The sequence below is a fragment of the Lingula anatina genome, chromosome 3 (assembly GCF_051362555.1).
Source record: "Lingula anatina isolate TDL-2025a chromosome 3, LinAna3.0, whole genome shotgun sequence".
In the NCBI taxonomy this organism is placed as follows: domain Eukaryota; kingdom Metazoa; phylum Brachiopoda; class Lingulata; order Lingulida; family Lingulidae; genus Lingula; species Lingula anatina.
Window position 1 is genome coordinate 33,401,714 of NC_141769.1, and position 27,206 is coordinate 33,428,919.

The window sequence follows — 27,206 nt, forward strand, 5'->3', positions numbered from 1 at the left end:
GAAAAACAAACGGAGAATGTTCCTAGTGTTTGCTCGTTCCTAGCCTAACTGAGGGGAGGCTTTAAATCCCGGCTTAGCCCACTAACAGCCCATACCTTCTGAAGCACTCACATGGTGTGTGTGCCTGTTTAGTCGACTTACGCCTAGCAACTACCTGCTTTTAAGTTCCCTTCAAACTCGGTCACACGCATTCACCGATAAGATAAAAAGGTTGACGTGAGAGCACAGTATACCCCTAAGAAGAAATACAGCAGGGTTATAAAGTGAGTAGTTAAAGTATATAATGAAACTTAAAATGTAGGAGAATCCTGGCAGTAATATGAGAGAGAACAGCAGATAACATTGATGGGGACGGTAAGTTTGTCACATGACGCTTACGTCGTTTCATTGACTTTTCGTGCAACAGATTGATGAAATGATGGTTAGTGACGGATAAATCATGTCAGTCAGTTTGGGATATTATCATATGATTTACACTTAGTCTACAAATACCAATATGTTAACAAAGATGGCGGTGTGAAAATGAAGTTTAAGAGAAAAGGAACGGTAGGTGGAACAGAACAAGATTTCAAGGACTATAAAAACAAGGAACAATGTTTCAGAATTTTTGTGATGAAAATATAATATAAATGTTGTTTTGAAAAAACAAGAGTGAGGTCCGTGACCAAGCTGGGGTCTGCCAGGTTCCAAAAAGCAGCCCTTTTGCTGTGAAAAGGTCCGTTCTGGTTATAAATGAATCTAGGTACACGAAGGTTTCTTGGAATACGGTTCACTTTTTCAGAAAAATCCCCCCTCCTTTGAAATTGCTAGCAATGGGCCTAACAATTATGAAAAGGATTACCTATTAACAGGAATCTTAAAGAGTCTGAGATTCAAAACCCGAGAAATCATAGTACAATACCCCCCTAAAGACCTGTTCAGACTAGAACATATTTAGACTGAAAATAAGATCAAATTGGACCATTAGGCGGCGAGACTGAGCCTGGACTCAGGGGAATACTGGTGTAGTACTGTAAGGCTCTTCACAGATATTGGTAAACATTGAAAACAGATAGCGACAGTCTTCAGTGAATTGCGCCGTAAATCACGAATTCTATTGGCATTTTCAACGTGTTATCTTAAGGAGGGGATGAAAAGGAGGGAGCTGAGTATGTGGGGTGGGGTGGGGTGGAGAGTATTGGTTAAGTTGTGACTAATCTTTCTTCTAGAAGGAAGTTCTCTCAGTAAGTTGAGTCAGTGGGGGGACCCCGCGTCTTATCTGACATCCGCGTCTGCTGATAAAAAAGTTGACAAATATGCAGACAGAAAATCTGCTCCACTGCAGTGCAGGTTCATGGTAATGGCGGTGTACGTGCAGTGTTTATCACTGATCATAATGTCCTAAAGTAAACAACAGCTTGAGTCAACATTACATTGCAGCAGGTTGATCATAGCAAGCACCTGCATTTCATAACAGATAATGAATAAATTACAGAGAGAATATCAACAGATTTGCCAAAGCCAGGCTATAGGAAATGGTGGTAAGATGGTCACATCGCGGGGTTCATACTATATGATCACGACCAAGCAGCAAACATCCACCATCAACTATAATGAGATATAGACAAAAATATAGAATTGAATTTATACTTTTTGCGATTATCTAAGCCTTGCAATAGCACAGGTTAAACATAAAATAGGCAGGTTGAATTACAGACGAAATGTTTTTGGCAGATTACATGTGTTGTAAGAGAAAATGATTCTTCCAAAAGTAAGAATACTTGAAAAAGCACAGCTCTGGATTATTATTGTCCTAATACCAAATGATTGGTTGTCATAGCAACACTTCCTCCACGTACAACCACATTTACTCTATTACAGCTGAAGCGAATCTTACGAGGAGACATGGACGACCTTTCCTCATCTGTGAGGCCTTCCCAAGGGGCGGCAGTCCTCGAATCTCTCCCGCGCAATGTATACTACATGGACGAGGAAGACAGGAGGCAGTCGGCAGATGACAGCACTGTCGCGAATTATCAGTATGGCGATACAAACTTTGGCCTGAAAAGTCGGATGTTCGGAACGACCTCCGCTTTTTTCAATAGTGGCATGACTGGTCCGATTTCGAATGGTTCCTATGGATACCAAGAATCGCACTTTCTCAACAGAAAACAGCAAGAGGCCAGCATGAACAAGACAGAAAAGGGACCAGGATTGGCAAATGGCAGCAGCAAGTTTTCCTTGAAGACCGCGAGTCCTGGTCCGGATGGCTTCCATCCTAATGATGACAAAAGTTCTTTCTTTGCTAAGGTGAGCCCAAGCGACTTTGTTTGACTTCTCAAAGGCCATGTCTAGTTCTGTACTTTTTCATCTTCAAATGTTTTAGTTCTAGATACTTATTTAAGGCTACCCGATAATAGCATACCCTATGTATTCCATAGTCAAAATAAAAACATAAGTTCATTTGGCTTTAGCACTGGTTAACGAATCCGCTCAGTCCTAGATTTGGAAAAGCTCTTAAAACTCACAAAATAAAAGGACGCGACTTCTTCGTTGGTTTGATAAATGAATCTTCCTACATTGGTTTTTACAGGGTCGTGACTTCGAAAGCGTCAATACCAACCATAAGTATACCATTTCTGAGAGAGAACTGCTAGCAACTCATGACAGTCAGGACTATCTGCCCCCTCACAGCGAGGTCTACAAAAAGTGGATAAGAAAGCGTCCGGCAAGGTAAGTCCAACATTCTTCTCATATTTTTATTGAATTGCACATATAGAAGGTGTGTTCTTTTAATTACACAAAAAATATCACTGTCATCCAGTAAAAAAGTAATATTTCATTGTTGACTTCAAAAACGTTTCTAAAACGAAATAATTTCTTTGGTCCTCCGTAGATTAAACTGGGACCGCTGGTACATGATGGCGCTGATTGGCTGCGCAGTGGGAATTGTGGGATACCTCCTCCACCAAACCGTCGCCATGATTTCAGACTTCAAATGGGAGAGAGCAGAAGAGTATATTAAGGTGTATATAAACGATTAGTCCATTTTCATTAGAAGTGCAGAATGGACGTCTAAGAAACACTTTAAAACATACAAGACAAAGAAAAGCAAGCATGATGTGTGAATTTTGAAATGAGCGATACGATTTCACATCAGGATTTTTTTTCCAATATATTTTAAAAGTATAAATGGCACTGAAATCGCTTTGCTGTTAATTAATTTACTATTTATTTACTTTGATGAAAAATAATTTTCAATTTATGTTTTAGGAAGATATTTGGAAAGCGTACGCTTGGTTGTTGAGCTACAGTCTAGGATTCACTGCCATAGCGTCCTTCTTAGTTGCAGTAAGTGGCAACATATCCAACCACAAACATGAAGCAGTTTTTTAAAGATTCATCTTGATTAAGAGCACTAGCTGTTATAGATATATCAGATATAAAATAGTATCATAAAAACGCTCTTTTAAATAAGTTTCCGCGTTAAAGCGTGCGTGAGAGATACATGCACGTTTCCTGAATAGGGCCTATATATAGTTTATATCGTGTCCTTCCAGTTTGTATGGCCATACGCAGCGGGTTCGGGAATTCCAGAAATCATCGGTTTCCTGAACGGCACAGTTGTCCGCCACGCGCTGAACCTCAAGACCTTCATCGTCAAGTTTCTGTCGTGCGCATGCGCCGTGGGTGGAGGTCTCCCCGTCGGACCTGAAGGACCAATGATCCACATAGGGTATTACACACTTGATCGTTTAATCCGTTGTCAAGTTTACTTAAAATCAAAACTGTAGGCTCATTGTGCGCTGTTCGTAACGTGTTTGTATCATTAGCTCTATTTTCTCATCAATCCATTTAAACAACATCAGTGGCACATGAACGCTGAATGACATACAAGAGAAGCGCAGTTGTTAAACATTTCGGGTAAATTGCTTCCATCAAATTAAAGATTGTTTTATACCATTTTAGAGCTATCGTCGGAAATGGCCTAAGTCAATTTCGTTCGAGGACCTTTGGTTGTAAACTTCCGTTTTTTGAACGATTCAGGAACTCAGAAGACAGGTAAGGGTTTTAGGGAATATAACGTTTATGTCTTGATAAGTTTGGTAAATAGCAGGTTGGCAAGGACTACAATTTGTCAATAGGACATGCATCGTGCAATAAACCGACTTGTGCCTTCCTATATTACAGGGGAGCATCATTTTTGGGGCCTCAAATGGATTAAAAGATCACATCTAATAGTTTGCAGTAATGTTATGTGCATTTTGATCACTTTAAATGTGAACGAGAGAAACGGGAGTTTTTAACCAGTTACTGTCTTCACTGCTGTTTGGCACGTACTGCCATATAATGCCTTACTACGGGCAAATATTAATACTTGTACCAGTGACGTCAGATTTCGTTTAATAACCCCGCTTCTTTCCTTCGCTACAAAAGTGATCAAAATTCGGAGAAAAAAGTGCATGTGACTCAAATCTAACATTTAAACTCCCAGAGAAAGACATTTGTCTGTGGCAACTGTTTCCGCCCAAAAATGAAAAAGTTAGAAGATATTGGCAAATGAGTTAAGTTTCCATAAGTGATATGGCTGAAAAAATGAAAAACACGTGAGCAAAATTCGGAGAAAAAATGCATATGAATTAAATCTAGCATTTAAACCCCCAAAGACGTTTGCCTGCAGTAACTGTTTCCGCCCTAAAATGAAAATGTTGGAAGATATAGGTGGCAAATGAGTTAAGTTCCCATAAATGGCTGAAAAAATGAAAAACACGAGCTCGCCAGGACTCGAACCTGGAATCTTCCGCTCCGTAGGCGGACGCGTTATCCATTGCGCCACGAGCCCGTTCTCGTAAGCGTTACGCTGACGTGATCCGCCGATGCCAAGACGCCGACTGCATAGCGTGTGATACCGCCATTATTTTAATCTTGGTCGAACAATATAGGCCTCGTAAGTGGACAGTTCATGAGTTGTATCACAGTATAGAGGGAGTTTGAACTGTAGTCCTAGATAGAAACCGAACTGCATGCTATATCGATGGGTGAATTTGATGGAAAAATTCAAAAACATTGATTGAAAAACATGCGTAATTCATCGATGAAGAAGTATCACTCATGATGAATCCACCAACCCATCCACATCCAAGCTATTTCACTCCTTTCTACAATCTTAAATGACGGTCAGATTTCTTTCAAAATTAACCTCTGTTTTTAAGTGCACGTTTACAAATCCGTGGTTCGAGATCTCAAAACATGATAGACTGGGGATGTCAACCCACTAAGGTCATGCCCAGTTGATATGTTACGTTAGGGGTGGTGTAGTTAAATACAAGAAGACAGCTAGTTGATGATCTCAAATTCCATTGAGTTCGTACATATAATGTTATACCAGCTCTAGTCATAAGATATTGGCAAATGAGTGAAGTTTCCATAACAATATGGCTGAAAAAATGAAAGACACGAGCTCGCCAGGACTCGAACCTGGAATCTTCCGCTCCGTAGGCGGACGCGTTATCCATTGCGCCACGAGCCCGTTCATGTAAACGTTACGCTGACCTGTTCCGCCGATGCCCAGACGCCGACTGCATAGCATGTGATACCGCCATTATTTCAATCTTTGCTGAATAATGTAGGCCTTGTAAGGGAACGGTTCATGAGTTATTTCACAGTATAGAGGGGGTTTGGCCCCGAGTTCTATACAGAAGCCAAATTGCATACTAAATCGATGGCTGAATTTGACTGAAAAATAATAAATCGTGTGTAATTCGTCGATGATTGTGTACGTCCTTGCCATGATGAGTGTAGTGGAGGTTACCAATAATAAACGCGTCTTATCAACCTTAGTTTACATAACATGACACATTGAAGGACAAAAGTCCCTCCTCAGCATTTTTATAACGTTTAAGTATCACTCAGGGGAGGATTTAGGGGGGGCCTTACCTCCCCTTCGGTTTCTCTAAAAAAATTACACCAATAATCCCTTCCTGAAATTAAAATTTGACTAGCTGAAACAGTTCTCAACCGTTCCGAATGGAGCCGTTCGCACTCTAAAATACCAAAATTTTGCGGGACCCTTCAGCCGCAGCGGGGTCCGAACCCCACGCCAAGGGGGAGGGGAGGGGAGAATCGGCTTCGCATCCGCAGACAAACCCCCCTTCAAATGACCTTAGATCCGCCCCTGTGACTCATGATGAATCCACCAACCCATCCACATCTAGGCTTCATCACCCCTTTCAACGATCTGAAATGACTGTCAGATTTCCTTCCAAATTTAGCTTTTTTTCAACGTTCGCGATTACAAATCAGTGGCTCGAGATCTCAAAACGTGAAGGATAAGGATACCTACCCCCTAAGTACAGCCTCTACTGATGTGCAAGTTTGTTTAGGGGTGGTGCAGTGTCGAGTAGACAGCAAGTTGATGATCTCAAATCCCATGGAGTTCTTATATATAATATTATACCAGCTCTAATTACAAGTTATTGACAAATGAGTTGAGTTGCTAAAAATGATACGGCTGAAAAAAATGAAAATTTCGAGCTCGCCAGGACTCGAACCTGGATTCTTCCGCTCCGTAGGCGGACGCGTTATCCATTGCGCCACGAGCCCGCTTACGCAAGACCAAGAGCCAACGTCGGTCCGGCTCCAACCTCTACTCCAGCTATCTCTTTAAGATAAAAACTTTTTTTACAAGTCTCAATCGTACCTTTCATTTTCACAAGTCCTTTCTTTTTTAATGCACGTTCTGTATCCATTAATCCTTATCTTCATGATTTTAAAATTTCAGGAGAAATTTCACTTCAGCGGGGGCCGGTGCCGGGGTGGCGTCTGCTTTTGGAGCACCCGTGGGTGGTTTGTTATTCGCTTTGGAAGAAGTGTCTTCATTCTGGACGATGAAACTGTCTTGGATGACTTTCTTCTGCTGTATGGTGGCCACATTTTCCACAGACTTTCTGAACTCAGCATTTGCCGAATTCAAATACTGGGGAAGCGTCGGCCTGTTTGATGTGGATAAATACATCATATTCCGGGTGGGTGAATGTTCGTGTTGATTTACGGACACTTAATTTTTACCTTAATATCAATGCTTAACTTCTTGCTGTCGGTACACCTAATTCACCAAAGCAAGTGCCACTACAATGAAAATCTTTTGAAATAATTGATTATTGGCAATTTACTTGCTAAAGTTGTCTTTGGGCGCGTCATTTTGAATGGCAGTGTCAGAACTTTCACCATTTTGTAATGACCTCCTATCCTGGTTCCTAGGTTCGAGATGCACTTGCCATAAACATCATTATGTTCCTACCGTCGGTTGTTCTGGGGATATTTGGAGGAATCCTGGGCGCCATCTTCACCATCATCAATTTAAAAATAGGTCGCACAAGACGAGCCATCATGTCAAAGATAACGAACAAATGGCTGGAAAAGCTGGCCAGGTTTTTTGAGCCTCTGATTATCATGGTAATACATTCTCATAATACGGTATTTCCAATTATTTGTTAGATTATTAAATAGCAAGACCTTTTAAATAAGAATAATAATTAAATTAAAAAATTGTTACACAGCTGAAATTAAATCTTTGAACCAAAATATGAACCCCCCTTTCCCTTGCGAGAAAGGGCGCATTTACATAGATTTTAGATCGATCTATCCCCATGGGGAGTCTCACTAGATTACTGTCAGATAATCCGGCTTAAATGTCCGTCCCGCTCCTACAAGCTGTAACTTGTAAGGAGGTAATTAACTTTCGTGCCCACTCGGCTGGCAGCTATTTAGCGTGAACCCCCAGGGAGTTAGGTCGATCTAGTATCTCACCTCTCATCTGAACATTTTATATATCTGAAGTAACACCTCTCATCTGAACATTTTATATATCTGAAGTAACAGAGTGAGCGTTAAGAAGTATTTTTTTTCTCTGAAGGCCATACTAGGCACGTGTGCTGTGTGGATACCGACACTATTTCCATGTAAGCCAAGCACGTGTCCCACGCTGCCCGTCAATGTAACAGCACTGCCCAATGGAACAGAGTAAGAACAAACTGTAACTTTAACTAAAGGGGTATGTCATTTTTATCATCATATACACAAGGCTACAAAAGTTTTTTTTTTTTTGTGGATGATGATGAAAATGCAGGACCCCTTAGTATAACAACTGTATGCTTTTTTTAAATGGTTGAGTGATCCTTTGAAATATAAAAACCTCATGTCTACCTGTGTAGGTGCACATGTACCAATAACATCAGTTTCGACTGAGTCACACACATACAGGAACCACTCAGGTTTTTGTTCCAAAGGGGATCACACAACCATTTAAACTTGCTATGGAGCACAGAGATATTCATAGATTTTAGCTTAAACTCTTTTATAAATCCTTAGCTTATACTCTTGCATAATCCTTACGTTTCTAAACTGAAAAGAATTTTGTCACTGTGACTGTTCCGAATACAAGATTACAGAATCGCTTGAGGTGTTCCAAATTCACTATTTCTATTAAATTCTGCGAAGGCGGGAAAGGGGGGAAGAAGTCATACAAGACAACCAGATCATTTTGATTGTTGTTTAAGAGGATTTATTACACGCACGCATCTTTTAACAAGAGAAAGATAGTTTCCAAGTTGGTCACTAAAGAACCAAATTGTAATTCTAAGAGAGGATAAATCCACTGACATTGTCTCCCATTTCAGCATTAAGTGCCCTGTTGTTGGGAATTTCACATGGAAAATAAGCAAGCACGCTGTGCAGTTCACGTGTTCGGGGCCAGAGCACGGTGAGGCACATTCAGCGTCGGCACATGGACAGTACAACGAGTGTAAGGACATTTTTTATGATTTGCGATGTATTGATGGTAAAACATTTTAAGAGTTTCGAAAAAAACAAAATTTTACGATAATCTTTATCCATTTTGGTTGGTCAGCTTATCCTTAATCTGCTAATCTCACCTATTTACGTTCCTTAGTCTCATAGACTCACATTTGTAGAAATATTTACACGGGTAAATCACTTGTAAGGTAAAACCAAGCTTTTATTTGGTAGTGTACTAGTTCCACAAGCTTTTTTTATTTCGCTTTCTTAATCGTTGAAATGGTACGTATTCTATTCACAGTGGCCTCTCTCCTGTTCCTTGGCGGCGAAGAGGCAGTCCATAATATGTTTTTAAGACGCACTCACCTCATGTTTGACTACCTTTCCCTGGTGACCGCTTTCGTCATCTACTTCCTGCTGGCGGGCTGGATACCCGGAAGTTCGGTTTCTGCGGGATTGGTGGTACCGATGCTGTAAGTTGGTCACTTGTAATCTATCTGGCTATATAGTCCTCTGTAACCCCTAAGGTGAAACGAATAAACAATAGCTCAAAAACTATACTGCTGTATCATACTGTTTTCAAAAAACAAGAAAATAACTTAAAGAGAAAGAGAAAAATACTGTTTTCGATAAAAAGAAAAAAATTATTGAGAGAGAGAGAGAGCAAAAAAAAAAGGAACAGGCTCTGCAACGACATTGGATATTTCACAATCTTTTCAGTTATATCGGCGGGCTATACGGAAGAATCCTTGGACGCGGAATGGTGGACATATTTTACATGGTGACTGGCCAGATGCCTACAGACCCGTACTGGGAGTGGATCGATCCAGGGGCCTTCGCTCTCATTGGGGCAGCCAGCTTCTTCGGGGGAGTGTCCCGTCTGACTATGTCACTGACCGTTATCATGGTAAGTTCCCTGCATTTTATTGTAATTTTCAGTTGCCTCAATTTCTCAAAGAATTATGTCTGGGGACCAACTTGGTTCGTAGGTGTATTCAACCTCTCCTTATGTTTATGCTCCTATCAGTAGGTAGAGAAATGCTTTAGGGTTGAGAAAATATATGCAACTTATATTGTTGTAATTTAATGAAAATATAAACCTGATTAATTCCATTTCAGTGTCAGTTTGATAATATCACTTTCCAGTTAGAATAAAAACCATTACTTTGTCTTTATTTTACAGATGGAGATCACAAACGATATCCAGTTTCTGTTACCTATCATGGTGTCTGTGATGACGGCCAAGTGGGTGGGAGACATGATCACACACCCCCTCTATCACTCTCTGCTGGAATTAAAGTGCATCCCTTTCTTAGCAGACGAACCTGTGGTGTTTGATGACAAGCACGATGTGTGAGTTAATCTTGTGCTATGATCAAACGGAATGAGCCCACCCTACATATCAACGTCTTTTTGTCTATGTCCTTTTACATAATAATGATAATAACCCCAAGACACCGTCATCATTAACAAAATCTAGAATATATATCATTTTCTCAGAAACGTATTTTGCACAGTATATAACCTAGATATGGGAAAATTACATTCTTTCTGTTTTTGTTGCTGTCAAAATGTACGGCTATCAAATTATTTCAGAGTTAACTTAGAACTATACTCTGTAGCTGACATAATGACAACACCTGTGACTACTCTTCAAATTCACGAGAGTGTGGGAACTTTGGCGAGACTTGTGCTTCAGAACCCGTATGGAGGATATCCAGTGGTATCTAATGATGGGGATAACGACGATCATCTTTTCGGCTTGATAACAAGGTCAGTTTGTTGGATAAGGAAACATCAGAATAATGTTACACGTAGAAGGGTCTTCATAACTTTAAAATTATCACAAATGTATCAGCCTGCCTTATGGGCCAAAAGAAATACATGTAAGTTAACTTCTTCAATGAAATATGGCCACAGAAGAGCAGCTATAAGATATGTTCTTTTCCTTATATATCTTATCATTCACAATCTTTATTTTTTAGAAATGAAATTATAATATTGCTAACGGAAGCGGAGATTCCACCGCACGCTCCCCCAGATAAAGTGTACACACCCAGTCTTTCCTTTGGAGTGGTAGGTGGCATTGACGGATTAAATATACGTTCATAATAATATATTGGGAAAAAAACCGCAACCTTGTGAATTCAACTAAAATATCCCACTCTATTTCGGTAAAAAATGACTTTAACCTGTTGCACAGTGTAGAGTCTGGTATGTAGAATGTTTGATTATTGTTCTAAAGAAGATAATGAAGAGATCTTGAAGTTTTCTGAAGAAAATCACATGCTCTTTTTCACTTGAAAATCTTCAAGGTAAAAAACTTACCGATTTAATATGACTTAAATGGACTACAGGTTTATGTTTATATCTGTTGTTATGTTTATATCTGTTGTAAAATACATATACAGAATGCCTTGAAATTTACTTAAACTGTTTATTTTTTTAGCTACGTGACGCCATTGATCGTTTGGGAAGTTTGAAAATGCGTGAAGCCCTTCTACAGAAATACGTAACTAATTCATCCTACCAAGATATTATGCTAGATCTTGTAAGTGAAAGTATTTACTTAAATAAATCAAAACCTAATGTACATATATGTGTGGATAAAAGGCATAAAACTGAATTTGATATGGAGTGAAAATTCCAATTTTACATTTCTCTTTCTTTCTTACATTAATAGTCGCCGTTCATCAATAAATCATCAAGCAGTATTCAAAGCAGCTTCTCTCTCCATCGGACCTATATAATGTTCCGCACACTGGGATTACGTCATCTGACAGTTGTGGATCGCCGGAACCGCGTGGTCGGTATCTTGTCGCGGAAGGATATCATGGGTCACTATCTGGAGGAGAAACTGGACTTAAAGCAGCGGAGGCAAAGACACCGGACACAACGAAAGGTCGAGTCAGAAAGAAGGAAAGGAAAAGAGGCATTCGCTTATGAAAACATTGTAGTTTCGACTACATTGGAAAGGGAAGGAAATGATCACATGAGGAATGACGACGTTTTGTACTAAACTCAGCAGAGGAGATCTTTTATTCATTGCGCTAGAGGAGATATTTCATTCATTGCGTCAGAGGAGACTTCTACCAAAGGGCAAATTCATAATTTGTCTATGTTTACCATACGTATTTTAAGTGACCAGAACATATATTAACTTTTCGTCGAGGGGATTGCTTTTGTGCTCCCGCTCCTAGTTGTCCATAATCAGGGATAACGCATTTTGCTAACGCCCATAGACTACCCCTGCAGTTCACTTTATTAACAAATAAGTTATAAGAATGGTTCTTACAATTGCCATAAAAAATCTGACTTAGGCCTGGGTGTTGTTGACTTCGAGTATATATCAGTCTTGTGTTCTTAAGCACACCAAATAAGAATTGCTTACCTATGCCACTAACAAAACATGTTGATAAACGTAATATTCGGAATAAAAGATGCTAAGACATCTAATGATCCCAAGTAAAATTGATCTATTCATGCTTTATTTGAACCGAAGTCAAACACATAAATAACTTTGAAATAATTTAAAATGTTATTATTTTCTGAATTCAGCTTAATACGACTTCTCGATGTGATCGACAACAGGACACAATTACGCTGATTTTTTTCCATTCATACTGCTAATCTGTTGACTCCATACAGTAAAAACCAATTGGTGACTTGGACACCGCCCCCTCCCATGCAAACATGCGCAATCATACACCCATAGTCTTAACCTGTTGTTAGCACACCTATACATGTAGTTCCTAGACGACCAATCCCCCCAGGGGAAACATGGTAACCTAATAGGTATTCAGGGGACTACGGTCCAGTCACTACGATTACGAAACACTTATTATGAAACCCGTTATGGTTGTTAAATACCGCATTTTCCTCTACAACAATACATCACTTCAAGCACCACTACGCTCTCCTCACACACATAGTCCAGTCAAACGTCCCTCTGGTCTCTATGAGGCATCACACCAAGCGTGACACGCTTAATCGCACGTGCTCATGCTCCGCTGGTTTTTACAAATCTGGGCAGACTAAGCAGCGCTACTTTAGTGACATCTCCCCTCTCGATAATTACAGTAACTGGTTTTTAAAAAATCAGCCATATGATACAATATTTGTAAGGCTATGCGAGTCAGAAAAGTGTTTGCTGGATTAATACTTTCAAGCCGATTGAGCTTTTGACTTTTAACACGAGTTTGTACGAGCCTGGATACGGTACAATAGCCCGTAATACTAGGGTCGAGTGGAGGTTGAAAAAACAAACAAACCCTCAGCGAACACGCTTGCAAACAAGATTGTTAACAAATTGTGCAAATTATCCAAATATCCGAAAAAAATATTAAAATTTTAAAAACAAACCGAAGTCAACAAGATGCTTTTCATTTTGTGTACGGTATCATAAATACAGTGACGTTTACTGCTTCTTTTAATTGGTCCTTTTCAGGCCCCTGTCTGTACGCCTTTTTCGCAGGTGCACCTCCATGGTTCAGGACAACAAATCCAATAACGCTTTCACTTAACATTTACATAGAACCTGTGGACGTTTTTGCCCTACTGACTGCCGTGCATAACAATGTTTGTATTCAAATTACGGTGCTTTATTAGAAGAAGTGGGCACAATAGCAGACAATAGACTAGCAATACAAATACACATTGGCATTGATACTTTACAAATTTAACTACGTGCACACATACTGCAGTCGAGGCCAATTGTGCACGAAAAAATGGACGACGGCAAGTCCACAGACGCCTCTTCTGTGGACGCTAGGATCCTCCTACCTCTCAACAAGCTCTTTGACACAGATGATGATGACGACAGTTTGCCCACAGCAGACGATAACAGTAATACCGCAATTAGAAATGGAAATATTACACATAAAAATGAAACGAGAAAAGACAGTGTTGTTACTTTCAGTGACATGGACCAGATGGCGGACGGGAGAACAACCTCCTTATCTCTCATTAACAACCAGGATGAGGACTCGGATTCCAGAGACGAAGACCCCGAGACACCCGACGTGTCTCCCAGAAAGTTGATTTTCAACGCAGCAAGACGCTGGTCCGTGAAAGCAGTCAAAAACGCTGGACCAGAGGGTGTACATGTTAAAGATGATACCAGTTCATTTTTTGTCACGGTAAGTGCGACTGTTCTTAATAAAATTCGTCTTAAATACACTTAATCGGACTGATTTTGTATTAATTTTGAGTTTAATGAGGGAGGTGGTATTGTTGCAGAGGGTAAAACGCTGTTTCAAATCTGTCACATCAAAGGGGAAATACAGACTGCGAGTATTACAGTAAGGAAAGACATGTCTTGCAAATCTTCACCCTGTTATCAATATCAAATACTCTGACAGACACACGCTTTTAAACGTACAGCGGTTTGTTACGATATAACCGATTTACTTCTGGCATTCAGGGCCGTGATTTTGAAAGCGTGAACACCAACCACACGTACACCAACTCAGAGAAGGAACTCCTAGCAGCTCACGATAGTCTCGACTACTTGCCGCCACACAGCGAGGTCTACAAGGCATGGTTGAGGAATCAGCCGGCAAGGTAATCGATCGATTCTTTAAAATCTAGTCAGTATTTTGGCACTGTGCGAGTTTTGGCAGAGATTCCCGTATTGAGATTGCTTTTACCTTGACAAATAGATGCGTCAGGAATACTTCATCTGCATTACAGTTAAAATTTAATGTGGAGTGGATCGATAGAAAAACTGAATGCGACCGAGTTGTGTTGATGAAGTAAACAGGAATTACTGCAATACATTGATTAAAAATGCAGCTCTTCCTGGACGGGAAATAACATAATAATACGCATAGGTCATCGGGAAGTTGTGGGATTGAATTTCAAGGAGTTCGATGTTATATGATATCAAAGGGTTTAATGTGATCAAAATATTATGACGTTGTGTCACGTAGTGCAAGGCTAGGTAGTGCTATGTGGTGATGTAACGTCGCGTGAAATTTTGTAATTTCCTTAGATACATACCTAAATACAAGCATTTTACTTTACGTCATTTATATATAAAAAATCTCATCCACTAGTTAAGAATGCAACAATTCCCGACGTAAACACACGTGCTTTTATATCACCCCCTCCCCAGAAGAACCTTCTCAGTTTGTCCTGGTCCATGTGAAATATCAAAATTATTTTTTCTTGAGGTTTAACTTGGACCGGTGGGTGATGATGGCATTGATAGGGGTAGTCGTGGGGACGGTGGGTTACCTGCTTCACCAGACTGTCAACGTGATCGTGCACTTGAAGTGGGAGAAAGCTGGAGTCTTTATTAAGGTATGAGCAAATGAAATTAATAGCCTCTTAAGATTTTGCACAGTATTGTATACAATATTTTGACTGTTTAAGCCTTCGCATTTTTTTTTCACTGACCCCGTGTCAATCCCATAGGCTTTAGGAGATGGAATGATATTTCTTCCTTGATTGCTACTTTAAAACGCGTAGAAAAATCCAATATACAACACAGCTAAGTGTATTGTAAGATTTTTTCTGTTCACAAATTGCGTCACTAGACTTCAAGATTTACCATACTTAAGGAAAGAGGCTGTGGAATTTAAAAGATCTTTCTTCTTGGCAGGGTCAGCCGGAAAAGAAGCAAAATACTATTCTCAATATATTATAGGAGTGCAATCTAGGAAATCGATTAACGCGAGTGATATAAAACGGCCTTTCAATAATTTACTACTGTACGGTAACGAGCAGTCTCGAACAATTACTAATGTTTTTGAAAGTGACGAAGAAAAGAAGAAAGTAAAATGTACAGCTAGTAGTTTGAATATCTAAACATACACAAACAATATGACCACTTTTTAATTACTTTTTTCCTTTTTTATTTTCAGAGTGATATGTGGATGGCGTTCGCCTGGGTGTTAACATACAGTATAGGTTTTACTGCCATAGCGTCTTTCTTCACCGCGGTAAGTGTACTTTAAAGAAATAACAAGGTGAAGTGGTGCCGAGAGACCGGCAATCACGCGATAAGTTCATTATCACTTGTGAAGAATTATGTGTTAACATGGTGCCCGAAATCCTCAAGGCCTCGGTGACCATTTTTGCACGAATTCCCCATGTTTCCGAGAAATGTGTTCACAGTGATAGCGTGAAGAAATAATTCAAGAGATCTGAGAATTTGCACGTTTTTATTTGATGTATCACGTTAAAATGAATTTCAGAGGATTGTGACCGAATGCTGTTTGACATGCATTTGAAACTTGGGTTTGCTGATAGAGAAACAACATAATAATCGTATCGGAGATTCCAAATTCGTCTTGGTTTTTAAAACAATAAATATATTCCCCTCTTTTACAATAGCACGATACAGAATATGATTCATTCGACCAGATATAACAATTAAGAAATTGAAAATTAAGTCTTAAATAAAGTCTGGAGGGTCAGCGACTCATATTTTTCTTTTATTTTTTTTAGTTCGTATGGACACCTGCTGTCGGATCCGGGATTCCAGAAATCATCGGGTTCCTGAACGGCACAGTTGTCCGCCACGCGCTGAACCTCCGAACTTTCATTTTCAAGTTTATCTCGTGCACATGCGCAGTAGGAGCCGGGCTGCCTCTGGGTCCCGAGGGTCCAATGATACATATAGGGTGAGCAGAATGCACGTTACTCTACTCTTAGAACAACTGGAGAATATATAGCAACGAGTCAATTTTCTTAACCTCTCTATCTATCCATTCACCCATCTATCCTTGTGCAAAATATCAATATGTTAAAATGGGGTGAGCAAAGTGCACGTTACCAGCCTCTTCCAAAAAAACTGCCAAAACCCCGCAATTTTGAGACACTCTTCTCAACTTGACTTAAATATCTATCTATCCCTAAGTGAACTTAACTATCTGTCTCTCTTTTGCAAAATATCATATTGCGGGCTGTGGTAAAAAGAACAGAAAAACAACCATTGCATTTGATAGATTTTATGAATTTAAACCAGAATGTTTGGCTAATATTCAACCCGTATTTTTCAATTTTAGAGCCATCATAGGGAACGGACTGAGTCAATTTCGATCACGAACGTTTGGTTGTAAACTCCCTCTATTCGAACGCCTTAGGAATTCAGAAGACAGGTAAGACAGAGAGAGAGAGAGAGAGAGAGAGAGAAAGAGAGAAAGAGAGAGGGAACGGAGAGAGAGATGGGTCGGTTGTTTCCTTTTGGTTTTCATCACAGTACGTTTTTTAACAGAAAATAAAAGCATCTTATCCTGAGACTGAAATTTGGTGCGCATCCTCTTGATGCAGATATTGGTAAAAAGAAGCCACTACATCAGATCTTCAGAATGTGAGGGGTTGTGAGAGAGTAGAAAGAACCGCCCCTCAGGTCGAAAAAGCAGATGGAAAAAGTTACGCTCGCACTCAAAATCCAATTTGGTTTCTATGGCATTTCTCAAATTCGGTAAACTAGACGCGTAATAAGGTCCATTTTTTGTTCTTGCTCAGTAAAAAAAATCCCTCACACAGCAAATTTAGGGCATATCACTGACACTATGCATTTTATATCACGAGTACAGTCTAGTTGCAAAGTTATACGAATTTTCATCATCACACGTACATAGGATTGACGTAGAAGTGAAAAAGTAAGGTAAATGCACTGATTCGCGTATAATGTTTTTAAAAAAATGAAAAATACGAGCTCGCCAGGACTCGAACCTGGAATCTTCCGCTCCGTAGGCGGACGCGTTATCCATTGCGCCACGAGCCCGTAGCATGCAAGAAAAGATGCAAAGAACACTCCCATTCTTTTGACATTAAGCATATTAACAGATCTTTTGGTATGAAAACCGTATAGAATATAAATAAAATAAACTGCCTATTTATAAAACGTCTTGATACCTTATAATACTACATCTGTATTGTCAGAACATATGTATATCGCGCAAACCATATTTCTAAAAGAATAGGTTGAGGGTCACGTGATATTCCCGCTGACGTCATAATGAATGTCGCTGAAAGTAGGTCACATTGCTTACATTCACAGTAGGATTTACATCGGGTCCTGTTAGAATTTACTGTGCATTGTTGATAGATATTTTCATTAGTATATATCTTAACTTTGAGACGAGCATCATTTTTACTGGTATTTCACGACCACTACATGTAAATTTCCTCTATCTAACCATACGGGCTATAATCACAAGCACTGGAAGACGTCGCTGTTATGTAGGCCTCCGAAAATGCCTGATCATTTCTAACTGACTACCTCTTTCATCAGTTACCCAGGCAGAATATAAAAGATGCTGCTCAGTCTTTACAGATGTTTCATCAAAAAGTTTTCACAACAATCTTAAAGGCTTTTAAAACGATGTTTTCGACAGGTAGCCCAGCCTGGCAGCAGGACACCTGAGTTTTTTTTTAAATTTCAATTCTTATGGTTCCCAAGATTCGTCAAGGTAGGCCTAAGGTGTTTTACCACTTAAAAGTCCCATGGTAAATTTTCAAGGCTTTTTATTTTTTTACCTTGTGCCTGCTTCAGGGATCCCAGACACTATTACGGCAACAGCATATGATAGGCCTATATGCCTCCAAGTAGGCCTATGCTCGTAGAAAATCATTAATCTTGAAATAATACTTAAAGTCTAGAGTGAGACACCTACTCTCCTATCAGAGACGATCTTTCCTCATAATAAAGGCGAGAAGCCTAACACTCTAAGAGTCGCTCTCTACTCTGCACGGAATGTCCTTTTCAAGGCACCCTATACCTAGTGACTATAAATCTCATACCAGGCAGGCGAGACACCTACCTTCCTATCAGAGACAATCGTTGGACACTCTAAGAGCCACTCTCTACTCTGCAAGGGGCGCTGTAAAAACACACGTCCTCAGAGGCCCAGCTCTGAATCGTGTTATTTTGGTAAAGTGGAATCGAACTAGGACATGAGCCCACCACCCCCAACACTTAGACCTAGGCCTACGTACACCTGAGTCGATAGACTTAAGTTTCAATTAATAATAATAATAAAAATAATCATAATAATAGTAAATAAATAAAAAAAAAAAAAAAACTCGATGCGGCGACGCGGAAAAAAACTAGATGTCTGTTCTAATGATAGAACAGGAAATGCCAATATTCACAAGTGAAAATAACCTCCACCCCCCAGGGACAGCCACACCGAGGCGGAATCAATCTATGAAGGGCTCTTAAAGGCCTATATCTCTGACGATGGCACCTTCAGTTACCAAAGTTTCAACTTTCTCACTTAAATGGCCTAGGAAGGGCTACTAGCAGAACGTGGAAAATAGAACCATCCACCCCCCAAGGACAGCCCCACCAGTCCTAATTTCATTCAAAGTGCACCTGCACATCCCTTGACAGCTCTATTTATCCACGAAGTTAAAAGCTACGGACTCTAATGATCAGAGAGGAGGTACACCGTAGCCGAGAATCCACACGGATGGGATGGGCAACATTATCCCCGACTTTTTTCAGGAGTGCGGGGATAAACATGGTAGGCCTACTATAAAATAATCTATTAACTAACCAACCATATTCACAAACGCTAAAAAAAAAAAAAATAAACATTGATAGCGAGCTAGTTTTCCGTTGGCGATAACTTGTTAAGCATAAAATCATGGACAGAAATCAGTAGCAGTGACTTAAATAAATCCTGAAATAATTTACTGTTGTGTCATAGAAACTTTGTCTCATCCCAAGTTATGATGGACAAAGATTTTTTTTTTTTTACATTTTTTACAATATTTTATTTCATTAATTCTAGAAATAAGGCAGTAGTAAATTAATCCAAAATAAAGAGAAGATGCAACTTGTAACCAGGACGGTCCAACAGCACGGTTTTGTCACGCCACTGTTGCCATAGCAACCATTCAATAGATTTTACATGTATTTAGTAGCGATTTTAGAAATAATCCCCAAGTAAGGGAACAATGAACAATTTAGAAAAGTGTCTACTCACGTTTATTGTTAGCTAAAATTGGAAATTAAAAGGTGATGCATTTACAAACACATAAAATGCAATTTTTACAAGAAACAATTTTAGCTAAACTGATTACCTTTATAGGAGAAATTTTACCTCTGCTGGAGCCGGTGCCGGGGTGGCGTCTGCTTTTGGAGCACCCGTGGGTGGCTTGTTATTTGCTTTGGAAGAAGTATCTTCATTCTGGACGATGAGGCTTTCATGGATGATTTTCTTCTGCTGTATGGTGACCACATTTTCCACCGACTTTCTGAACTCCGCATTTGCCGAATTCAAATACTGGGGGAGTGTCGGCCTGTTTGATGTGGATAAATACATTATATTTCGGGTAAGTGAACAATAAGTACATGTTACAAATTATAAAAAAAGTTTATTTACGAGTTACAGTTACTCGTAAATGCACCTTTTTAATGATACACAGGGTGATGCAGAATCTCCCCTTGTTTTCTGTTGTCTGATGACCCCATGCTAACAGGTATTTAATGAACTGTAGCAGTTTTTCAAATGGTACTAAAAGACGACTTCAATCAGTAGAACATTTAAAATACTCGATTAGATTAATTAAAGTCCAATATCGAATCCAATTGTACAGACTCTACTGCAATACGCAGGGTGTTTTGTACTTACGTCTGACCACCTTTTATCCCCATAATATGTTATATACTAAGACATTCCTTTCATAACAAATTAAATGCAATGTTTAATAGCAGAACATTATAAAACATCAAATTCGAGGGAAAAAAACATTTCCCATACATTAATATGGACGTCGACACTGCTGCGATTCGCAGGGTGTATTGGCTCAGTTTGCTTACTTGTCTGATGACCCCCAACTTACGTCATACATCTGTGCTTAGCTGTCTCTTCACGTACATGTGCAAACAGGCGCTCGCGCACACACATAATAAAACATTGCAATAGTAACACCTGTACCTACTACCGATCTACCTTAAAACTGTCAAGACGATTGGCGGGCGGCATGGTTCATCAGAAAGTGGTATTTTTTTCCTCGTTAACTCGAGACATGCCTGGTAAATAACTAATATCTCTTGTCCTCGGATAAGTTCAACAAGAAGTGGTTTGTGTATTTAAAGCGTTAAAAACCCAACGCCCCATCTCTTTATTTTCTGATCAATTAAAATAGTCCAAGCAGTCTAGCTACTGAGATAAACTGCGTCACATGTGGTACTTACCCGCCGAGTGTTACACGAGTAGTAACATTATCGTGCCGGAAAAAGTTGAAGGCGTGGATGCCAGATCTAGAAAAACAATTTTCTAGTATGATTAACAAATGAATAAGCATTAAAATCCTGCTTACCTCTTTTAATTCGTGCGTGAACTGTCATTTTCGCTTTCCTTGGCGCTCTGTTTTCTACTTTTTAATACGTTGCTCGCCTGTGTTGTTGTGTGTCCAGACTACTTCTATTTCTGGAATGACCGTCTGCTTACTTTCCCTGACCCGTCATCGCGTAATATCATTGGCTCATTACTCGTCACTGACCTCTGACCCTAAATACTCGTCTTTGATTGGTGCGGTATCTTGCTTGGAAGTGCCCAACAAGGGGCGCTGGACGGTTCCTCTATGTCTCCTGAACATCTGGTGGTTACTTCGAGTCGCGTGACATGGAGGGGGGGGGGGGTTAAAACTATGTTAGAGGCCTGCTGAAGGTTGTAAGTGTTGCGCTAGTTTTCTTGCTGGACATTACAGATATGTACACCGCTTTTGAATCTGGGAAAATGTAGTGAAAAAAAATCACTGTGATCGTGTAAAAGGTAGGGTAGAAGCACTTACTGCCATGGATCGGGGGGGGGGGGGGGGGGGGGGGGGGGGGGGGGGAGGCGCTGAAGGGTGACATAAATTTTGCGCACGTTTTCTCGCTGGGTAATACAGAAACGTGCACTGCCGGTTAATGCTATTCTGAACAGACAAAGAAATAAATTAGTTGTGGAAATGTAGTGAAAGAATTCTCACTAAGACCCTTTTATATTATATTTGTAAAGGTTCATGAAGAAATAGCCGTGAACGTGATACTGTTTATTCCCTCCGCCCTGCTAGGGGCACTGGGAGGCCTGCTAGGGGGGGTCTACACCGTCCTCAACCTGAAGATAGTCCGAGCACGGCGTGCCATCATGTCTAAGATAACCAATAGATGGCTGGAGAAAATGGCAAGGTTTCTGGAGCCCGTCATAGTAATGGTAAGTAATCCATTCATAAAATATGCTTGTTTTTGTTTGAAAGGCTGGCAATGAATATAAATTTATTTACCCACATTGCAAGTTATTTTCAGACGTAAAAACTGACTTTTATCTTTTCACATCGTTATTGTTTTAACACGTGAAAAATAACTTTTTTGGCACAAAAATCTTGTTTGGTGTAATAGGATAAACCAATATGAGAAACATATCATAGCGGGTAAATATTACCGCGCTGTTCTAATACTGAAATTGACGGGAAGCATATCTTGTGTCTTTTAGGGTTCGATCACAACGACTCTATCGTTCTTCGTAAATCGATGTAACTCTGCGGGGACTCTCGCTGATGCAATCAGATTTACACGTCACTTCCTGGTTGATCAAGAGAAGACGTGGTAATCTGATTGCAGTCAGCGAGAGTCCCCGCAGTGAAGGATCGATCTCCTTATAACAAAAGTTTCATCGGGACAGAGCCATATTTTTGTGTTTGTGTTGGTGTTTTGTTCAGGTTTTACTGTCGTTATATGTTTCTTGATCATTTATGATGAATGAAAGTCAAAGGTTTTACTACTGTTAAATATTAAATTGGGTCTAATGTATTTTTAATGCACGGGTGCCAAAATACTTGACTTTATTAGCGTTTAAACCTTGTAGTTAGTTCATACTAAAATATTTCAATGACATTCTTTTGCTGTATCAGACAATACTGGCAGCGCTGTCCGTGTCAATACCGATGTTATTCCCATGTCGACCGTCCTCCTGCCCCAAACTACCAGAGAATACCACAGCGTTGCCCAATGGAACTCAGTAAGTAGAAACTACGGTCTCCAGAGACCTATCCCGATCTTTGGACACAAGGCACTTGAATTTAGTATAACAATATAGTTAACACATCATACACTTTTATATTACTATTATCCTTTTAATGTGTAAAAAATCAGGCTTTTTAGTTGATTTTTTATATAAAAAATATTCATAAATTTTATGTGTAGGCCTAGCTGAATATTTTACAAATAATATTTATAAGCAGTTCATTATCGTTTTAGTCAGTTCAAAAGACTAGGGTAACGTAGTGAAATGCATCCGAACACGCTGTAGATAACTAACAGTGAAGAATAATGTGAAATCTGTAAATAAATAAATACAAATGTTTGTTTCATTACAGCCCCGAGTGTCCAGTGATAGGGAACTTCACGTGGAAGGTCAGTAAACACGCGGTCCAGTTCACGTGTCCGGGGCCAGAGAGCCATGGGGGCCATAACGAACACCCTGAGACCAGCGGGGAATACAACGAACGTATGTATCTAGAAATATATAACAGTCCTAGCAGACTGAATATATTATGGGGATGGGACAATGGGGATTGGGCGGGGATATAACTATATTTGTGTTATATATAAATATTTTCTTGTCTTTCAATATTTAAATCGGCATTTGTATTTCATAACATTGATCATGGCGGTCTATTTATCTAGACGGAAGAAAAAGTAAATCTCACAATCCCTTCATTACTTTAAAAATAAAAATTCAAATAAAGTAAAAACTTAATTATTATGGAAGATATTAAGTGCATTATATAAAATCTCGAATATGTTAACCACAGGGGCGTCCATCATAGACGGAAGTGAAAATTAATCTCACCATCCCCCCATTTCTTTAAAAGTGAACATTCAAATCCAGTAAAACTGAATTATTCTGAAATATTTTAAGTGTTTCTAAAATAGTTTATTTCTAATGTGTCTACCGCAGTGGCGTCCATCCTATTCTTGGGCGGTGAGGACGCGGTCCGTAACCTGTTTTCACGGCGTACCTACCTGATGTTTAGTTACGTATCCTTGGTGACAGCGTTGGTCATTTATTTCCTGCTGTCCTGCTGGGTCCTCGGGAGCTCTGTGACGGCTGGTCTGGTGATTCCAATGCTGTGAGTAGACAACTATGGAATGGTTTTATGTTATTTTATAGCGAGAATCGCCTTGGAGATGGATCGATCCTGTTAGATCGATCTAGTAAGGGAACCCAGTCATACTGGTTGGTCTTGGACCAACACGGGTACAGAAAATTGACAAATTGCTATATGTATCAAAGAGACTAAGAATAAGAATTAATCAATTGTCTGAAATAATAAATGATACAATGACCTGCCATCGTTGTAAAATATCCTTCATCTCCCATATATTTCATCAGTTTTATCGGCGGGTTATACGGGAGGATCGTAGGGCGAGGAATGGTGGATGTATTCTTCCTAATAACCGGTCAGATGCCTACAGACCCTTACTGGCGGTGGATCGACCCCGGGGCCTTCGCTCTCATCGGGGCAGCAAGCTTCTTCGGGGGAGTGTCCCGACTGACCATGTCACTGACAGTTATCATGGTGGGTTTGAAATAGTGTTAGTTTTGTTTTTGAGTTTTGTACTAGTTTTAAGTTTCTACTCAACAGGTGTTTTAAAGTTTGTTTTGTAAAATTAAAAAACAGAAGAGAGAGGCTTTTTGTCAAGGACATAATAGTTTGAAATAAAGCAATAGTTCTCTTAATTGGCATTACCCCCCCCCCCAAAAAAAAAAAAATAATAATAATAATAATAAAATTCTCCAGTGTAACCATTCAGCTTGTAGCAATCTGAAATCTGTCCCCGCGTTTATCACGTTTGGCAGTTTTAACACAATTCATTCTTTTCTTTCGCCCTGATTCAGATGGAGATCACCAACGATATCCAGTTTCTGTTACCTATCATGGTGTCTGTGATGACGGCCAAGTGGGTTGGCGACATGATCACACACCCCCTCTATCTCTCCTTACTCGAGTTGAAGTGTATTCCATTCCTCGCTGACGAACCAGTTGTCCATGACGACGAGAATAAAATGTGAGTGGAAAATTTATGATTGTTTTGTTTGTGAAATAATGGCAATTATTTAAACCTTGTCAACAGATATTCCATCATAGCTGTTTGTTATCCCCCATAATAAGATTAGTGGATATTCCAAAAATATTAGTGGATATTCCATTTTATACTTTATCCCATTACATGTACCTTCTATATAGAAAAGGATAAACAAAATACTTTAAACAATTCGTATCTGTTATGATAATTTCAGAGTAAATCTGGAACTGCACACTGTTGCCGACATCATGACAACGCCAGTGAAAACTCTGCAGACGCGCGAGAGTGTGCGAACTTTGGCGAGACTTGTGCTGCAGAACCCGTATGGAGGATACCCCGTGGTAGCACGTGACGGGGACTCGAAGGAGGACCATCTTCTGGGTATTATTACAAGGTATGTATGATTTAACTACCTTGATGTCATGTTGTGTGCGCTGAAAATTTTATAAACAGTAGTAAATAGCGATAGCCCAAACTGTCGAAGACGGCATGGAAGAGTATTTTAAAAAATGTATTTTATGTATTTTATGTATTTTAGAATAATGTAAAATGTATTTTAGATAATATATAAAATAAAAAAGCTTGTTTTTCTTAGAACTACGAATTTTAGAATTATAAATGTACCATCCTACTTTTGGTTGCAATTAAATATTATTATTATTATTATTATTGCTGAAAGTCGCTTTTTCACGCCATATATTGAAGGCCCTATCCCAGCTAACAAATGTACTAAGTACATGTAACTCCACACATAGTACTCCTAGCAGTGCCTCGCCTCTTAAAGCGAATCCGTTACATTAGGAATCAGCAAGATTATTATTTACACAGAATATATACTGATTTTGGATGGTTATCCAGTTTTGTGCATTATTCAATTATTTTGTTGTTTATTGGAAGGAATGAGCTGATGATGCTGTTGACGGAAATGGTAATAAATCCACGAGCGTCCCCGAATGCTGATTACATTCCAAACCTCTCATTTAGTGTGGTAGGTACATCCTTACAGCTTCCGTTGGAGCGTGTATACACATAACAGACAAGTTTAAATGAACTCATTATGGCGTTGTGCGCGAGTACAATGAAATCATAATGACTGCAAAATCAAACGCAGTTACCTATTGTTAATGCGTCAGTTAAAATGGCAATATGGTATTGCAATATCAATTGTGTGCATCAAAATGTTTCCTTTTTTCAGTTAGGTAATGCTATTGATCGTCTCGACCATCTAAAAAGACGTGACCTTATTCTTCACAAATACGTGCTCGCTGCAGAATATGATGATGTTATAATGGATATTGTAAGTCGATGTGCTTTTTTTAATCAACGCAGTTTGTGTGTGTGTGTGTGTGTGAGAGAGAGAGAGAGAGAGAGAGAGAGAGAGAGGTCACTTTAGATTAAACTTATTACAGTAAGAAACGAAATGCAAAATATAAAAGAAAAAGAAAAAAAAAACGTCTGACTAAAAGTATTCAATTTCCTTTTTTTTTTTTTCAGTCACCATTTATCAATCAGTCGTCAAGCAGTATTCAAAGCAGCTTCTCTCTCCATCGGACCTATATTATGTTCCGCACACTGGGATTACGTCACCTGACAGTTGTGGATCGCCGGAACCGCGTGGTCGGTATCGTCTCGCGGAAGGATATGATGGGATATTATTTAGAAGAGAAACTGGACTTGAAACGAAGAATTCAGCAACAGCGAGAACGAAATGAAGACTCTGAGAGAAAATCTTTACTGAACGGATTGCAGTAGCTGTGACATTCAACACAATACAGAAAATCACATCAAACACAATGCCGCGCGTCGCCTTGGGCAAATCAGTATTATATTTCAAATGCACTGGATAGATTTCGTAAATGCTATAGACGTTTATGAAAGCGTAACATGAAGTCTTTTAATGGCGAATATTTTGCCGAAATAAATGCCGAGTTTTGCTGAGCTATTTTTAAATCACAGTCTTTGTGTTTAAGTATCAACGTCAAAGTGCATTAATGACAGCATCTAAAATGCGAGAAAACGCGAGATTATTCAGTGGTATGTTTTTTACTGATCTGTGTAAACGAAGAGTGCCAATGTGGTGCACAACATCCTCTCACTCCTTTTTCTACAGTCATAAAGACAGATATAACGTTGCAGTTGTACTGATGTGACTGAAATGAAAGGAAATTCTGCACTGAGTTAACGCGGTGCATTTACGCAATCTGTTTACATGTCGATAGAAATCGGAATTGCTTATTTATTTACAAACTACACAAATAAGTATCTACTGTTTCTGAAAATAGTGCTCTCAGACTTGTTATTTTTCCATCACGTTTTATTTTTTGCTGGATGTTTACATTCGTGAGGAGTGTAACGTTAACGCTTTACCGTCATTTCGCATAAATCTTTATAT

General features: G+C 39.4%; 2 protein-coding genes, 1 long non-coding RNA gene and 4 other non-coding genes across 9 annotated transcripts; 2 read left to right on the forward strand and 5 right to left on the reverse strand.

The window, feature by feature from the left end:
• The first annotated feature begins 197 nt into the window (after window positions 1-197).
• On the forward strand, window positions 198-12,246 carry LOC106167448 (chloride channel protein C). Of its 2 annotated transcripts, none has more exons than XM_087009320.1 (18): window positions 198-354; window positions 1,861-2,289; window positions 2,573-2,712; window positions 2,876-3,005; window positions 3,253-3,330; window positions 3,540-3,715; window positions 3,949-4,041; window positions 6,761-7,004; window positions 7,240-7,434; window positions 7,895-8,001; window positions 8,658-8,782; window positions 9,077-9,248; window positions 9,496-9,682; window positions 9,959-10,128; window positions 10,372-10,548; window positions 10,761-10,851; window positions 11,225-11,326; window positions 11,459-12,246. In XM_087009320.1, exons 1-18 carry the CDS (start codon window positions 346-348, stop codon window positions 11,792-11,794), a joined length of 2,961 nt encoding a protein of 986 aa, XP_086865446.1. In that variant the 5' UTR covers window positions 198-345; the 3' UTR covers window positions 11,795-12,246. The 2 variants fall into 2 exon arrangements, with proteins under 2 accessions (XP_086865446.1, XP_086865445.1); XM_087009319.1 differs by lacking the exon at window positions 198-354 and adding an exon at window positions 409-546.
• LOC147763267 (uncharacterized) lies at window positions 3,521-21,253 on the reverse strand. Of its 2 annotated transcripts, none has more exons than XR_015333529.1 (3): window positions 19,819-19,981; window positions 9,142-9,297; window positions 3,521-3,690 (listed from the first exon to the last, which is right to left on the reverse strand). It is a non-coding gene; the product is annotated as an uncharacterized LOC147763267 (long non-coding RNA). The 2 variants fall into 2 exon arrangements; XR_015333530.1 differs by lacking the exon at window positions 3,521-3,690 and adding an exon at window positions 21,061-21,253 and having other exon boundaries at window positions 9,151-9,297; window positions 19,819-20,037.
• Window positions 4,750-4,822, reverse strand: Trnar-acg (transfer RNA arginine (anticodon ACG)). Its single transcript has one exon. It is a non-coding gene; the product is annotated as a tRNA-Arg (tRNA).
• Window positions 5,437-5,509, reverse strand: Trnar-acg (transfer RNA arginine (anticodon ACG)). The gene has a single exon. It is a non-coding gene; the product is annotated as a tRNA-Arg (tRNA).
• Window positions 6,510-6,582, reverse strand: Trnar-acg (transfer RNA arginine (anticodon ACG)). Its single transcript has one exon. It is a non-coding gene; the product is annotated as a tRNA-Arg (tRNA).
• LOC106167449 (chloride channel protein C) lies at window positions 13,278-26,764 on the forward strand. Its single transcript, XM_087009321.1, has 17 exons — window positions 13,278-13,913; window positions 14,198-14,337; window positions 14,949-15,078; window positions 15,642-15,719; window positions 16,228-16,403; window positions 16,788-16,880; window positions 19,827-20,070; window positions 21,744-21,938; window positions 22,636-22,742; window positions 23,101-23,231; window positions 23,685-23,856; window positions 24,120-24,306; window positions 24,627-24,796; window positions 25,029-25,208; window positions 25,712-25,802; window positions 26,010-26,111; window positions 26,309-26,764. The coding sequence occupies exons 1-17, from the start codon at window positions 13,503-13,505 to the stop codon at window positions 26,564-26,566; spliced, it is 2,865 nt and encodes a 954-aa protein (XP_086865447.1). The 5' UTR covers window positions 13,278-13,502; the 3' UTR covers window positions 26,567-26,764.
• On the reverse strand, window positions 17,440-17,512 carry Trnar-acg (transfer RNA arginine (anticodon ACG)). Its single transcript has one exon. It is a non-coding gene; the product is annotated as a tRNA-Arg (tRNA).
• Window positions 26,765-27,206: the final 442 nt, after the last annotated feature.